Source organism: Pundamilia nyererei, unplaced genomic scaffold (genome assembly GCF_000239375.1).
Source record: "Pundamilia nyererei isolate P.nyererei 1_Seehausen unplaced genomic scaffold, PunNye1.0 scaffold00010, whole genome shotgun sequence".
In the NCBI taxonomy this organism is placed as follows: domain Eukaryota; kingdom Metazoa; phylum Chordata; class Actinopteri; order Cichliformes; family Cichlidae; genus Pundamilia; species Pundamilia nyererei.
In genome coordinates, this window is record NW_005187411.1 from 6,532,097 (window position 1) to 6,547,839 (window position 15,743).

At 40.1% G+C, this 15,743-nt stretch overlaps 2 protein-coding genes across 2 annotated transcripts; one reads left to right on the forward strand and one right to left on the reverse strand.

The window, feature by feature from the left end:
• The first annotated feature begins 4,269 nt into the window (after positions 1–4,269).
• arf6b (ADP-ribosylation factor 6b) lies at positions 4,270–7,033 on the forward strand. The gene is made up of 2 exons (XM_005724021.1): positions 4,270–4,550; positions 4,801–7,033. The coding sequence occupies exon 2, from the start codon at positions 5,453–5,455 to the stop codon at positions 5,978–5,980; it is 528 nt and encodes a 175-aa protein (XP_005724078.1). The 5' UTR covers positions 4,270–4,550; positions 4,801–5,452; the 3' UTR covers positions 5,981–7,033.
• Positions 7,034–14,423: 7,390 nt separating this feature from the next.
• Positions 14,424–15,664, reverse strand: vcpkmt (valosin containing protein lysine (K) methyltransferase). Its single transcript, XM_005724022.1, has 5 exons — positions 15,380–15,664; positions 15,114–15,227; positions 14,933–15,005; positions 14,702–14,821; positions 14,424–14,615 (listed from the first exon to the last, which is right to left on the reverse strand). Exons 1-5 carry the CDS (start codon positions 15,634–15,636, stop codon positions 14,511–14,513), a joined length of 669 nt encoding a protein of 222 aa, XP_005724079.1. The 5' UTR covers positions 15,637–15,664; the 3' UTR covers positions 14,424–14,510.
• Between the last annotated feature and the right edge of the window lie 79 nt (positions 15,665–15,743).

The window sequence follows — 15,743 nt, forward strand, 5'->3', positions numbered from 1 at the left end:
AGGGGCCTGAGTTAGTGAGCACAGAGAATGCAGGCAGGTAACTTCCTTGTAAAGCTCCTCGCAGGCACATGGGGGGAGAAACACCCTCTGGCATGTGTGTATTTCAGAGAAATGTCTGTGTGCACCTTTCTCACAATGTGGGCTCATAAATGCGGAAAGGTGCCTTTGCCGTCTGTTAACCTATATGGGCAGCTTTGTTTTGGGTACAATATAGAAAAGAAGGAAGACATTAGCTTGACATTTTCACTACATATTTTATTTGGTTATTTCAGCATGCACTATCTGACACAGACAAATCGGGCCCTTTTAAGTTGAAACTGTGAGTGTGATGACGCACATGATTAATAGAGGGTCAACTTCCTACGGGTCAACCACAAGGATGCCTGGCACGCTCCACTTTTTGGTTTGAGAGCTAAAGAAAAAACATTTGGAGTTCATTTAAAAAATGTTTACTGTTTGCAATTTTTCCAATTTGTGCAATTTCTGTTTTTTGTTTGGGGCAATAAATATACATGCATCATGAAATTTATGCATCTTCTTATTTTTTTTCATTTAAAAACATTTAAAACTCAGTTGTAAAAGAAGTGTGCACTTACTAAAATTTAATGTGCATTTATTATAAATTTGTGATGATGCATAGCAGTGTCTGTTATCTTGATGTTTTAACAAAATACCCTAGTATCAGGCCTTTGACATATAATCAGTTTATATGTTTTAAGAGCAAAGTCTGTGTTTAAAAAAAAGAAATAAATAATAAAATGACAGACTGGAAAAAAGGGAAGGCTATAAAAACACAGGTTAAAAGCTTTGGGATAATCTATGACACACAAAATAATGCCACGGTGAACTGCAGTTTCTTTCAGCTCAGCACAATCTTCAGAATAAAATCTTTATTTTTAGAACCCATCTGAAAAGAATCATGGATACTTCTGTTGTATCTACTCCTGTAATGCACTGTATACTGGAGCTATTCAGTCATCTCTTGCTCGTCTACAATTAGACCAAAATCCTGCAGCCAGATTACTGACTGGGACACAAAAGAGAGTTCAGATTACTTCAGCCTACAGTGGCTCTATGTGCATTAGAGAGTGTGATATAAATTGGTGCTGTTTGAAATCAAAACAGTAAAGTGTCTTGTGTGTGCCTTTGCCGAGACTGTGGAATGATCTTGCAAGTAACCTCAGACAAGCATCAACGTGACTATCTTGAAATCTGAGCTGAAAACAGACCTGTATGTCAAGCTTCTGGAAGCAGCTGATCTCTGGAAACGTGGATGGAGGAAAAGTTGTTGTTGTGTTACTTTATGTAAATACCTTGTTTCTTCTATTGTAAAGATTTTTGGTTTTAAATGTGTTATATAAATAAAATCGATTAACTTACTAGTAAACATGAAGCTGCTTCATAAAGTATTCAGAAAGGTTACTGAAGAGAATTAGAATTAATTAGAGAATTATTTTTAAAAAATTAATTAATAATAATAATAATAATAATAATAAATTGCACAGCACAATACATTTTTAAGCAGTAAAATGCTGGATGTAGCAAATATGATCCAGAGAAGGTTCAATAAACACTCCATTTAAAAAATAATAATCATTTTCTGGGAATTATTTCCTGGTTCAGGCATTACAGGGTTAAGTGTTTTAGCTGAAGGCAACTGGACTGGATATTTAACCTAAGTGGGGATTTTACCTTGAAGGTGGTGCTGTAGGTGGTTGACCCAACCTGTCATCATTGAGTCATTAAGGTCGCAAGGGTCAAGGTGTGAGTGGGAGCTGAATTGCCTAAGAAGAGGCACCAGATAGCCGACATCTCATAGACGGCTGATAGTTAGTATGACAGACCACAACCCATGTTCAGTGCTGGCCACTCACAGTGGACATAGACGGCCATCTTTACTCATCTCTCTCAAACCAACTGTCTTCTCCGTCTAAAATGTGAACATTTAGTAACCTCTAAGGATATTTCCTGTCCTTTAAGTGCTACTGAGTCCTATCCTGAGGTCCTGGCTCTGCTATGTCGTGCATGTGTCTGTGGTTATTCTGTTGTTTCCTGGGCGAGTCTGAGCACTCGTCACTGCATTGCACTTCTTACACAACATTGTTCAGCTTGTGTTTAGGTCCACCCAATTTGTCCTGGGTTGAACCAGTTTTTGTCTGAAGGTTTGCTGAGTACACCAGGATCTTATGGGTGGAGAAGATAAATACTTCATTTCACATTGTAATTCATGGTTAATTCACACAGTTACTGGTTATTAATTAAGTATTTTTTGCATGACCTCATCTAAAGTGAGGACTATTTTTGCCTTATAAAGCATTTATAAATGAAAATGAAAGTACCTTAAGACTCGAACAAGTCTTGGCTGTACTCACAACAGAAAATGATTCAGAAAACCCACAAAGAGATATAGAACGTAGAAATAATTAGTGCCAGACTCAAACATAACCCACCTGAGGTTTACAGAATACTGAAGTGTAGGTCGGACCAGAGTCTAACTAGTAACAGGAGTTTAAGAGCGAAAGATACACCAACCAGTTAGAGCCACGGGGTAATTTAACTTAAATATACTTAAGCTGCTTTATTTAAAATAAAAGATGAGTATAGTTTTCACAAAAAATAGTGGATATTTCACAGAGCTTCACAAACAAGTGTAAACGCCATAAACAAAGCGTCCCTCACATTAAACTGATAATACAGGAAAATATCTCTGATGTTGGAATTTCTTTAGTTTGTTCCTGAAGTTCAACTTTCCTCTGCTTTGTATTCTGTTAGCCAGCTTTAGTCAGCTAAGTCCAGTCACGTTCATTTCCAAAGCGCTTTCACATTAGGTGAACTCAGCTGAAATGAAAGAAGCAGTGGATGATCGCCTCCTCCTTCCCATTCAGTGAAAACTCAGAGCACCTCCTTGGGGTAAGGAGGTGATCAGGTTAAGAAGTGGTTCTCCTTCATCATGGAGAATCCCAAATCAATGGGCATGTTCCATGGAATCTTAAAATCCCTAGCCTGTAAAACAAGGATGCTACCAAATTAAATCAATAAATAGCAATATTTAATGGCCATAATGTAAATAAAATCAGGATTCCCAAAATACTGCTACATTATTTTTGGCACCGCAGTTGTTGTATTCTAGTATTCCATCTTTTAATATTCATCATGACTTTATTTTATTTTTTTGTTTCTTTTTTATAGGGTTATTGTTTTAAATGGGCATGCATAAAAATATAAACATTTTTATCTGTATTTATAAATTTCATACTAGGGAGGAGTAATGCCTTATAAATGATAAATTGGAGCCTTACTAATGCCTTAATAGTTAATGGTGTGATATTTTTATAAAGTGTCACTCCTTCATTTTTCCTTGAATGCTACTCCCACTGACTTTCATCCATAGAATGGCAGTGATTTTTGTACTGCAGGCAAAGTATTTGGAGTTTTGCTTAAAGAGTTGATTTTTAACCAGACATTCCTTCTTGTTTGCTAAACCCCAAGCAAGCTTTCATGTGACCTTTACTAAAAAAAACATTATTCTGTCTAAGGCCTGTTTCACACGACTATGAGATTCTTGAATCACCTGCCTGGACCATGGGTCTGATTACTTACACAGTCCTGGCAAATGATCAAATCTCCAGAGTTACTGTGGTTTTAAACACTGTTCATTTTACAATTAAAAAAGGACCATTGTTCTCCTAGACTATTTTATAGACAATTTAAAGTGTACAAGTTGATGATTTTAACATCTAATAAAATCACTGTGCTTTCATAAACTATTTCATTAAAGGTTTAAGTACATTTGTCAGTGCAGACAGATATCAGTGGTGCACTGTGGATGCATGCTGGTTCACTAGTGTTTGCATATAAATCCAGTAAATGCAAGACCTTTTTTTCTCTACATGGTTATATATATAGCGCCAGCAACGAACGCAGCAAAGGTTAGTAAAACACCTGTCCTGCTGCAACCCATACAACAGAGGACAGACAAAGAGAACTGCACAAAATGATTGCCAATCACACGTTTGGATAGGAACTTTAAACAGCCACAAGGAGGCGGTGTTACTTTACTTTAATTAACATTACTACAGCGTCAGTAGACTTATAAGATAGAAACATTGGGAACTGAACATGTTAGGCATGGAGTGTATTTCCATTTATGTGTGTTAACAAAGAACATTTTCATATATAACCTGATACTAATATCGTTATTGGAAACAGTTTGGAATAAGGAATCACGTTGCGGCGTAACCTTAATTGTTATTAGCTAATTTACTGTTAACTTACGGCGTAAAAGAAAGCAGCGTCAGATTACGTTTTATTTTTATTTCAGAAGTGAAATTTGATTGTAAACGGCGTTTTAATACTGTCTATAGTTTATCCTCATGACCCAGACAGTCAGTGCTGTACTAGGCGGCAGTAGCTGAATGAAGCAGACGGGAGGAAGTGGCTGTTAATGCAGCTCCACACCTTTCCGGTGTAGCAGCACTGCGACCAGCTCCACTCAAAGGAGAAAGGCGAGAACTGGGTGTATTTCTGGAGAAAGGAGGGATAGATAAGAGGTAGGTAACTTATATTGGAATTAACAGTTTAACCGATAAAGATATGTCCCAGTCATTTTGTCATTGACGTGTGTATTATTCGTCCAGATAAGATTAGTTTTCTTAAGCTAACTACCGTTAGCTAGTTAGCCCGCGGCTAGCTAGCTAGGCAACAAGCTAGCTAATGTTAGCCTACTACCTGTGTGAAACAGCCACGAGCGATAGCTAGCTAATTTTTCATGTCTGACCCTCCCACCGAATCTCATTTCAGGGGGGACAGGAGTTACGCGAGTGGGTACATGTGCTGCTGAGTCACAGAGGTTATTCTCGAAGTCGTCCCTTCCTGCACAGCAAAGTTTCCCCGCACAGCGCTTGATGGAGTAGCCACAGAAAGCAGCTTTTCTCCTTTGGTAGAGAACAAGGGCGCACCCGGTGAAGAGGACCGCCAGACACCGACACCACAAGGAATTCACAAGTACCGCGGCTTTTTGAGGGGGGAGGCCTTATATACTCACAGCGTCTACTACCCTTCACTTTTTAAATCGACTGTGCCCAAATTTCACACACCGCTTTGTGTTGTTTTACACAATACAATGAACGCACAGCAGCCGCTGGTGTCAAGTTCTTAACCTCACCGTGCCATGTTGTGTATAGGCCCCGAAACCCGTGTGATTTACTGAAGGTAAATGTCCCCGCTCTCAACAGGATCCTGACAGACTTTAACGAGAAGTCCCGAAGTCCTGATAAGGTTTGACATGCTTAAGGACTTTTGACTTTCTAACCTTCAGTCGCTCTTCAGAGACATGTTTTCACCAGTAAATATATTATAAAAACTGAAGTTGTAATCTTAAGTGAGTAATTACCAAAACGGTATCTGAAACTTTTCTCAGTAGGCGCAGAATATATATGCACAAGAGTTCAAAATGGGGAAAATGCTCTCAAAAATATTTGGCAACAAGGAGATGAGAATATTGATGCTTGGACTTGATGCTGCTGGAAAGACAACAATCCTTTACAAACTGAAACTCGGACAGTCTGTGACCACAATCCCTACAGTCGGCTTCAATGTGGAAACTGTGACCTACAAAAATGTCAAGTTCAACGTATGGGATGTTGGAGGCCAGGATAAGATTCGCCCCCTGTGGCGACACTACTACACGGGCACCCAAGGGTTAATTTTTGTGGTGGATTGCGCGGACAGGGATCGCATCGACGAAGCAAGGCAGGAACTTCACCGCATCATTAATGACCGGGAGATGAGGGATGCCATCATCTTGATATTCGCCAATAAGCAAGACCTTCCGGATGCCATGAAGCCACACGAAATCCAAGAGAAGCTCGGATTGACCCGCATCAGAGATAGGAATTGGTATGTTCAGCCCTCCTGTGCGACCACAGGTGATGGACTATATGAGGGCTTGACATGGCTAACCTCAAATTACAAATCTTAATGATTGAGTTGCTGACTGTTTTAGGTCAAAACTATAATAAAGTTGCAAGTAACAAATAACTTCTCAAAATGAGTATGGTTAAGAAAAGTTGATTATTTCCCATTTATTTTTATTACTATGTTTACCCCATGACTAATTTATCTCTAACTGGGTTTGCCGGCTTAAAATTCGCTTGTACTCTGTAGCAGGCCTATATCACATTCATTATTTCTGGGGCTTGCTTGATGAATATTGAGTTAATCGGTCCTAAGGTTGAAGCCACAGAAATCACCGCCTTTGCCTATTCTTTCTCCTGTTTTGTATAATTTTTCTAATGAAGCTGAAGTTTTTATCTTAATTCTTGGACTAAAGCTTGTTTCAAGGTTCTTCGGTCTCTGTTGCATTGAACTTGGATTTTTTTTCTTCTTCTTCTAAGGTGAGCTCTTTAATGTTATGTAGCCTACATGGAGGACTTTGACATTTGTTTTAAGACAGTACTGTGATGAAAAGTATTCATTCTCAATGGTATTGAGAAAAAAAAATTTCACCAATGCTTACATTTCATTCTCACCAGTTGGGGCATCAGAGGAGGGAAAATAATGACTTTGGACATGTTTTGTTACCCCTCTCGGTACCCTTATGTGGGCTATATATTTAACTGATTGACCTTTTTGTGTCATGTCTTGATACCTAATTGTGCTGAATATTCAACAAATAGGCCTCCAGTAACTTTTAAACATGCTTGTCGGGATGCATTTTTGATTTTTGGGTAATGCGTAGTCTGTCGACTCAATCTTTCCAAAGGAATGTCATTCAGTTCTGAGCTCTCAATCTGATACCACAGTTGATTAGCCTCAGCAATGGGACATTATATGATAGCCTATATCTGTAGCATGAGTACGAAAGTACATTAACCCTACATCAGAATCCATCTGTCACGCAGTCAGAGGGAGCTGTTTACTGGTGAAATGTTGAATGACACTTTGTGGTGCAGCTCTTACTCCTATTTTGACTGGGGGGTACCATGTACAGAACAATGTCATTGTAATGTCTTATTAAAAAAGTGATTTTAAATCTTCTATGTCTCTGTTTTTTCAAGAGTAAATGTAGTTGGTGGTTGACGCAACATTCTCAGGTTTTGGTAAACTTTTAAAAGTAGAAAAATGTAATAGGAAGTTTGTTTCAATGTGTGAGAAACTCAAGCTTACAATTCAAGTGTTAAAAATTCTCCCTCTGCTCAGTGGTATTCTCCATCAATGTTTATATGTTCACCCCTTAGACTAAGTTGCTGGCCTCAGTTCCCTTGCCAGTAACTGGGGGGGGGGGGGATGTACAAAACAGGAAGTCCCGACTGCTGTTCTTTTTGGAACAACAACAGAGCCACATGGTAGTTTGCATGGCATTTGGAAGGGCAGCGGAGATGTACAGCTGAATTGCGAATTCTTTTTGAATGTTGCATGTTGCTTGTGAGCCATAGTTAAGTTGATGCTGAGCTGTCAGTTGTAACTTCCTGAGTCTGCCTTTGCTTGGGACCAGCAGTTAAAAAAAAAAGAAGTCTTGGTTGCTTTTATTCAAGCTGCCCAATAGAAGCCCTGCTGTTCAGAAATGAAAACTCTGTCTGAGTAATGCTCTGTGATTAAGTGAAAATATAGTTTGCCGGTTGGATATAGCGGAGAAACTGCTGATGGGAACAGATGTCCTACTTTTTAAGGAGCCTCTCATGACCACGTTAAAATCATTTCTACATCCTTTGAAAATGCCAAAAGCTGTATAACAAGGGAAGTACCATAAATAATCAGTGTGTACTCTTACAAGATAAACACAAACATAAGTACCAACTAGCAGACAAGGAATAGTTTTGCAGTCTGTTCAATTCATACTTCTAAAACATGGACTTTCTTGCTGCTTGTATGCACTACTTCCTAGTTTAAGCAGACATAGTTGAACACTACATTGTCACTGAAATGTTTAGGGGTTAGTATTCCTCATAGAATATATTTTTGCAAAGTATGTCTTGTAAATATTTTAATTTGTCAGTTAGGACATGGAAAACAAATGTTTCCATTAAAATGTTTTTGTTTTTTTTGCCAAAGACAGCACTGCTGGTGTTCACCAATCATCTAGCTGCTGTGTTTAGAGCAACAAAAGGTTAGCTAGCATTATTCTACAGATGTCCTAGAGTTTTTTGGCTCAGCATGCTTAATGACCTTGTGTCTTTTCCATTGAAACTGACACTATGAAAGCTAGTCATAAAGTGCATGTTTGCATTTACTGCAAGGTGATGCATTCTGTTTCATATGTATTATCTTTTTTCTTTCTTTTTTTATCGTGGCAGCATTTGTTTTGTGGAAAACTTGGTGTTTAGTGCGTTGCTGCAGGGGCCTCAGGATGTTTGCTTTAGCACAACGGAGGTTTCCGTCAGACAGGTCAGGTGACATCAATATGACTCTGCTTCTACTGATGTTTCACACAACCCACATACGTAAAGCAGCAGTGATTTATGATCAGCTACAAACACTCAAAGTATTCGAAGGGTACATGTAAATAGTTGCTTTCAGTAAGAGCTAGGTCTAGGGCCTCCATTAGACACTGATGGCAGCTTAATTGGGCTGTAATGGCCACTTTGGTTCCCACCACTTCATTACAACCATATGATCCTCACAGCTTTATTGGCAACACTTGGGCCCCGGGGCAAGGACAGAGAGTGTAAGCAGGTTTTATGACCTCTTCTCTGTAAAGATGAGACCTCCCGGCCCTTCTGTCAACTCCTTCTGCGCTCAGCAAAAATTCCTTACATTTCCTGTGAGGATAGCTTAGAAATGGGTGTTAGGTCACAGAAATCATGAATAATGAAGCTTGTTCTTTTTTATGAAGCATTAGGGTTGTCAGGTTTTGCAAAAAAAAAAAAATGTAGCAAATTTGACTGTTTTTACAGCAGCAAAGAAACAGGTTCTGTCAGGACCACACCAGCAAATGAGGATACTCAGCACTTGTTTCTCATGAGTCACCAGTGTCATAATTTGCAGAATAAGTAGGGCTTAAACTTCCACTGATCTGTGCAAGAATGTGTATGACAGATTTGTCTTAGCCGGCCAAAACGCGTGTTTGTTGGTGTGGTTCCCAGGACAACGGCCTGATGGGACCTCTGCCAGTGTGGCCTGGTGTTTTTGGTATCACACTGGTGGCTGGCTGCTGCACGTTTCCAATGAGTTCCTCTACTCTTTATGGAAAGAGGAAGAGTGGGGAGAAATCGAAAGATAACCTAATCTTTGCAAGTCAAGTTCTGCAATATTGGAATACCTTTTATTTTTTAAACTGAATAACGGCTTGTCCTTCATTAGTCAACTTCAAAAGTTTTTAAACTACTCAGGAGAATCTGTTGTGGGTAGTATTGTAGCTGTACTCCTCCCATGCTTAGAATTGAATTGTGCTTGTGGTTTTCAGGGGTGTGGTTTGTCTTCCTCACTTGTCTTCACTTCCTCTAAACTCCAGCTGCAGATAACATTTGTGAAGGTAGGTGCTACCTTCACAATGCTCATTTTTCTGACTGCAGGCCCTGAATATAGTCATCGCCACTTTAATGTTGGCCTGCAGGACGACAGCCACACCCTTCTAGCTAATCACTCAAGGATTTGAGATGCATGCACAACACTAAACACCATCATTATTTATCTGCCAAATGGTAGGAGGGAACACCTACTTTAAGCCATGGTTTGCAGAGCTTAGCTCAGTGGCTTATTCTCAGGGACAATAAAACAGCCTCTTTGGTTATGAAACTACCCTCTATCACTTGCTCTCTGTCCTCTGGTTAAATCCCGTGCCCCTTCTTTGAGTGCGTTGTTAATAATGAACTGCACAGAGCTCAGTTTAAAACGGGTCCGGAAGTGGCTGAAAGTCGTTTTAGGTTTCCTGTTGAGGTTAACACTGTAGAATGCCATTGTAAATGCTGCATTTCTCTTTCGGTACCGTAGCTGGGGCTGGAATTTGTTTTGATTGCAGGTGTTTTGGAGTAGGTTTTGCTCATAAATGAGGTTTCCTACAAGCATGTTGTGGTTTTGATAGTGAGTAATGCTGTGCAGTGCAGGCCAGTTACATGAGGTTGAAAATATGAGGCTGTGATATCCAAGGTGCACTCTGGGCATAAGTCCAAAACGCATTCCATTCATATCTGAAGTGAGGGTTGCTTACTGTGGTGAAACTGCAAATTCAGAGAACCAGAAAAGAACTGTTAAGTGTTGGAAGTCCACCTGACATATCCAATTTGTTTGTTATTGCACAGACAAAGTGCTCATACAGGCATTAACTAATTTAGGTCACAAAGAAAACCGTTTCGCTGGCTGACATCCAATCTGTTCAGTTTTTGTTTTTGTTTTTTTTAAACCTCAGAGCTGCTATTTATTTTCCGTTACACATAAATGTGTCCAGAGAGTACTCTTGAAAAGTGATAAAATGTTTATGTGTGCACCAGTTGAACTGTGGAACAATGTACTGTGCTTTTTGAACAGCACCACAAATAGAGTAAAGAGTGTTAACCATCGTTGCCTTCAGGTGTCAGAAGTGCTACAGACTGGGAGGAGGGGGGGCAGGCATAAATGGTGCTGCAGTTTGAGGCCTCTCGAGCGTCTTGCTTGCAAGGAACAGAAATTTAAGTCTGTTTCTGAAGTAAAATGAAATCAGTTTGATTGTTTTTTTAGATTACTTGCTTATTTAATGCATTGGCCTAAGGCCTATTCATACAGTACACAGAACACTGACCTCCACAGTGTTAAAGGATGAGCCACTAAGCAGTGATTATAACACTGCACTGTGTACTACTATAGACAGCAGTCATTCACCCAGGAGCAGTATCCACCAACCGCATGGAGTCACCCACAGCCTTCACACACTCGCTGACAGGATGATGAAGATCCATGCAAAGTGAACTCAGAGACTTTTCTCAGGAGCTCGCCGCCACACTGTCACACTCCATGACTGACTACATCTGTGTATGTGACAAGATCGCTGTAATTACAGCAGAGTCAGTGTTTCGCGTGACAGTGCATCTGGATTAAACAACAGTTTGGGTTTGGAAGGAAGTCTCAGATCTGTGGCGAGCCAGGCGATGCGACACACACTCACTCACACACGCAGTCCGGATTCAGACTGTTATGAGGTAATGACTCAGGGAAACTTTACACAAAAGCACACAGCTACACTGTTTCCCTGCTCTAAAATTCTTCCTTCTGTCCTGGACCACCACACATCTTTAAAATGACAAATTCATCACTGCTCTAGTATGCCGTGGAGACAGCAGTCACAGGAAGTGAAGTCACAGGACCTTTGGTATTTCAACCAAGGGATCAATAAACTACTACTACATTTTTTGCTGACATCAGTAAATGACCATGACTGTGCCACATACACTGCACATATGTATATATACTTGTGCGTGCATATTATGCATATTATTTTAAAACCTAATATTGCCTACAAAGACAATCAAATGACCTTTGATTAACAAATGTCATTACAGGCATAGCGCTGACATTAGTGCACTAACAGGGATGAAAGGAGAGTAAAGTGTGTGCAGTATTCTCACAGTGCTCCCCTCTCAACTGCAGCACAGCTGTCTTAACAGCACCCCCGCCCTCCCCCTGTTCCCCTGCAGGGGTGTGTTTGGGGGGGGGGAGCATTGTGTTTCTATAAGCTAGTTGTCCCATTGGGCTTTGCTTCCCTGGCACGGTACCACCTCTTGCTCTCAGATCCAATGAACAATGAGTGCTGCAGATTATTAGCATTGTTGTGTCCCATCTTTCCAGATGAGGATAAAGAGATAGCTGAAAGAAAACAAATACAGTGCTTGGTAAGCGAGGTCTGGCCTGCTCCCTCTTGGTGCACCGTAAAGTTCAGTCGGGCTCAGATTGCTATGTAAAATGGAGAAGGGGGCGGGGGGGTCTATGTCTGTGGATACACCTTTGCAGAATCAGAGGAGTCACTCTTTCATGCAGGCCTTCTTCTATTTTTAATTAGCCCAGTTTGATGTCTATTCTTGAGCCACTCCCTTAAAGTTTGTGAGAAAATGAGTCTTCCTTTCTGGAGCAGTGTCTCTTGGCTCCAGGCAGCGTGATGATGGTGACACAAAGGATCCTCTGTGTCACTTGGCTGTGATGCAGCAGAGTTGAGCACACCACACGGACTGCTGGAGTCAGACTCTCCTCCACCCATCTGGTATTGGGGGGAGTGCTGCACTGCTGCCTCATGTTAAATTGTTTTACAAGAATGCTGATTATGGAATCCATTGCAGGTGTTCACTAGCCCAAGACAATAATTAAACTTAAAAAAATAAAAAAAATCCCAGTATGCATTAGATACTATGGACTTGTGTTCCAAATACAGGTTTTCCACACCATTAAGAGTTATTCCTACTTATAGCACCATCTGTTGGCAGAAAATGCCCCCATTCTGTCTTGATGGTTACCAGAATCCACAGTCATGTGCATGTGTGTCTGATATATATGATAACAGATTACCGAGACACTGCTGCTGCTTCACTGTGGGCTGTCCTCATTTACAGTGGGCCTTCCTATTCCCCTGTTGTGTGAGCCTAATTAGTCATCTACAGGAACAGCACAACTACACCGTTTTAATTATTTTTGGTTAACATTTAAGGAAAACACCAGGGATGGGGAAATATATTTTGAGTTACTTACCGGTAAGTGGAAGACCTATGGATGGGGTGGGGGAGAAAGTGTTGACACAGAATAATGGAGCTCCCCTTTACCCCTCTAATCTCCTCAGTAACCCCTCTGGGTCCTGTCCCCACCACACTGGGGGGCATCGACTTATTCCCAGCTGTGAGTCAAATTAATTAGGCAAACGTGTCCCAGCCAAACCAAAGCAGACCTTAACCGCAAGTTAATTCTGACTGTAACGGTCCAGCTGCACAATGTGCAAGTGAGAGTGGCACAGGAGGGCCACAAGGAATGATTATCTTACATGATCCGCTGTAGTTATTTATAGTAACTGTAAATAAAAATTAAAAAGCAATTAAACTCACTTGCTCCTTTCTTCATAGGCATTCTCATTGACCAACATCTGTAATCTGATTCGATCCCACCACACCTCTGCCTCTCTTGATCAAATGCTGGTTAACTGGTTTGTTAGCTGGAACAGAAAGGTATACACATACAATTTTCTTCATGTTTTCAGATTGCTTGATTTCATGTTGACTCTATACACAAAGCTAAAGCACCTGCACATGTAGTATTATTAGCCACTGCTCTGCTCTACTAATAACGCCAACTCTTAAATTCAGGGAAATTTATATACAGTGGGCTTTTCTGCCTATTAAAATAGGTAAGTGTTGCATTCATCCAGTGATCATGTTGGACCATTTCATTAATGTGTAATCAAACTTGGATCTATTGTACTATTTCTTTCATAAATCAATTTGAGTATTTAGGGGGATCTCATCCTGTCAACTTCAGTATTAACATTTTACTTGGCCTGAGTGTTTGAGGACAACGTGCTCATTACCCTACAGCTCTACTGTGTAAACAGACAGCAGCATGAAAGGCTGTGAGGGGCCCCTGCATGCCTGTGGGAGTATGGGGCGTACTTCATGGTTTTATGCTTGAAAAGGAACCATAATCTTCCACCTAATCTGGGGCTTTGAGTGGAATTCCCCTCACATGGACGGCAAAAGCTGGCATTGCAGATCTCTGTTGTTCTCCATTTTTAAAGATTGGGGACCCCACATAAAGATATAGATTGAAATTTTTACTTATACATTAGATTTGTTACCCTAACCTCACTTCATATGAAAAGTTAACAAAACTGTCTTCACATCTTAATATTTAATTGTTGAGCGAGCAGCCTGGCTCTTTAATTAATCAGTGCACACAATTAAATCCTTTCCTAAGTTTCAGATTTTAAGCAACTACTTCTTACAAGTGTCTGAATTTACATAATTCACAAGATGAAAATCACAAAGAAAACCACTCTAAACACCACTTATCACTGTCATCAGGTGCTTATTTCTGCATGAGATTATCTATATTTTTATGTAAACATGTAATTGTACATATTATCCATTTAATTATCACTTGCTAAATATTCCAAGTTTAATGACATACAATGGGAAAATATGTCTGTGCTCAAGAGCAGAAGTCCAATAGGTTTCATGTTTGCAGCTTTTTGCAGATGCCTAGGGCGTAAAGGCTTCACTTTCACATCTGCTTAACTGTATTTTGTATAAACAAGACGAACTGCAAAGACCCAGGGGGATGATGCCTCTTGCTCAAACAATGCACTTGTTTCTCCGAGCTGTCCTTCACATGTCTGCCATCTAGCTTCACAGCAACAGAACTACATGGACTGAAAGGGAACTCTACTGTTTTAAAGAGCAGGAAAAAATAGTGTCTGTGTGTTGATTTAATCATGTGTGCTCCAGTCAAATAACACACACAGTAATTTAACAGCATGCTTCCCTTTAAAAAGTTAAAAAATTTAATATCTTAAACAAGCTCAGTACACTGTTGCAAGTTTCAATGTCACAATCGGAGTCCGATAATCAGGCTTTTCTTCGAATGTGCAGAATGTGGATGTCTGGACTGCTAAATTCTGGGTCTTGTTTCTCTGAAGGAATCTCCTCACAGCAGAAGTTCTGTTGCAGCAACTTAAAAAGAAATGAGAGCAGGTCAGACGATAGCTATGACAAATATCTCCACTTGGTTTGTGGGGGGGAAAAAAACATAATTTAACCTCAAAAAACTGCCTTTCCACTTCTGGGTTGACACCCTCAGTGCGCTGCTCATAGCAGCAAACAATGCAGGTCTCTGGTCCACAAAGCAGCTTCAAGCTCTCCACCAGTGGAACAATTGACTGTATGGAAATAAGATGACTCACAATGAGACATACAACACTTTTTCAGAATGATTGTAATGTTGCAATCTTGTAGGGGATCATAAAGGATTGAAAACTACAGGAAAGTACCTGCTCATAATAGATGCAATCTGCCATAAGGACATAATCTGGGTGAGGCAAGAATTCAGACACATCTTCACCCCTGTAATAGTGGAAATAAAATATTAAGCATATGCTGAATGTCCCGCTGAAGTATTACTGTGAAATTTATATTAGGAGCATAAGACAAATAGGAAATGTAAGTACAAACCATTTCAGTACCTTGGCAGTTATGGATCCACTGCTAATAAGCGCCTGGTTTTCTTGGATGTTCATCTTCAACAGGGTCTGTAAATCTTCTAGGTCTGTTACTATTACCTGTGCTCTGCAGGAATTTTGTTTTAAAAAATATTAATAAATCACCAATACTGACTTTTCCCATATGATTACTAAAACATAGTAGTAGTGCAAGGAATGACGTTTAAATATTTTGATATTTAAACACAACACTAAGATCACATATAAAAAATAACTCACCCTAGCGTTGCTACCATAAGACCAACTACTCCCGTACCAGCTCCCAACTCTAGCACAGTCCTACCAGACCAAACGTTCACACCTGAAGACGGATCGTAAAACTGCTTTGTCTCTAAATACTTTGCGAGAACAATAGCTGCATCCCACACAACGCAGCCAACATCTCCCAAGAAGCACTGCTTAACTTTTAGGGCACAACCGTCGTTTCTGTCTATTTCTCTGACAAAATATTCATTCTCGTCCGCCTTAGCCGCCATGTTGGCCAAAACAGAAACAGAAATAGAACTTCCGGTCTGATATATTTTTCTAAATAAAAGACTTACCTCGCCCAACATTAGGACTGGTGCACAGAGTTGTGCTTGAT

Bases quoted from the DNA above. Each gene is read 5' to 3' on its own strand.
- arf6b (XM_005724021.1), top strand. From the start codon at position 5,453: ATGGGGAAAATGCTCTCAAAAATATTTGGCAACAAGGAGATGAGAATA.
- vcpkmt (XM_005724022.1), bottom strand. From the start codon at position 15,636: ATGGCGGCTAAGGCGGACGAGAATGAATATTTTGTCAGAGAAATAGAC. The intron at 15,228-15,379 runs GTGAGTTATTTT...AAATTCCTGCAG, and splicing joins CTTATGGTAGCAACGCTAGG to AGCACAGGTAATAGTAACAG. The intron at 14,616-14,701 runs GTTAAATTATGT...TTTCTTTTTAAG, and splicing joins TGGAAAGGCAGTTTTTTGAG to TTGCTGCAACAGAACTTCTG.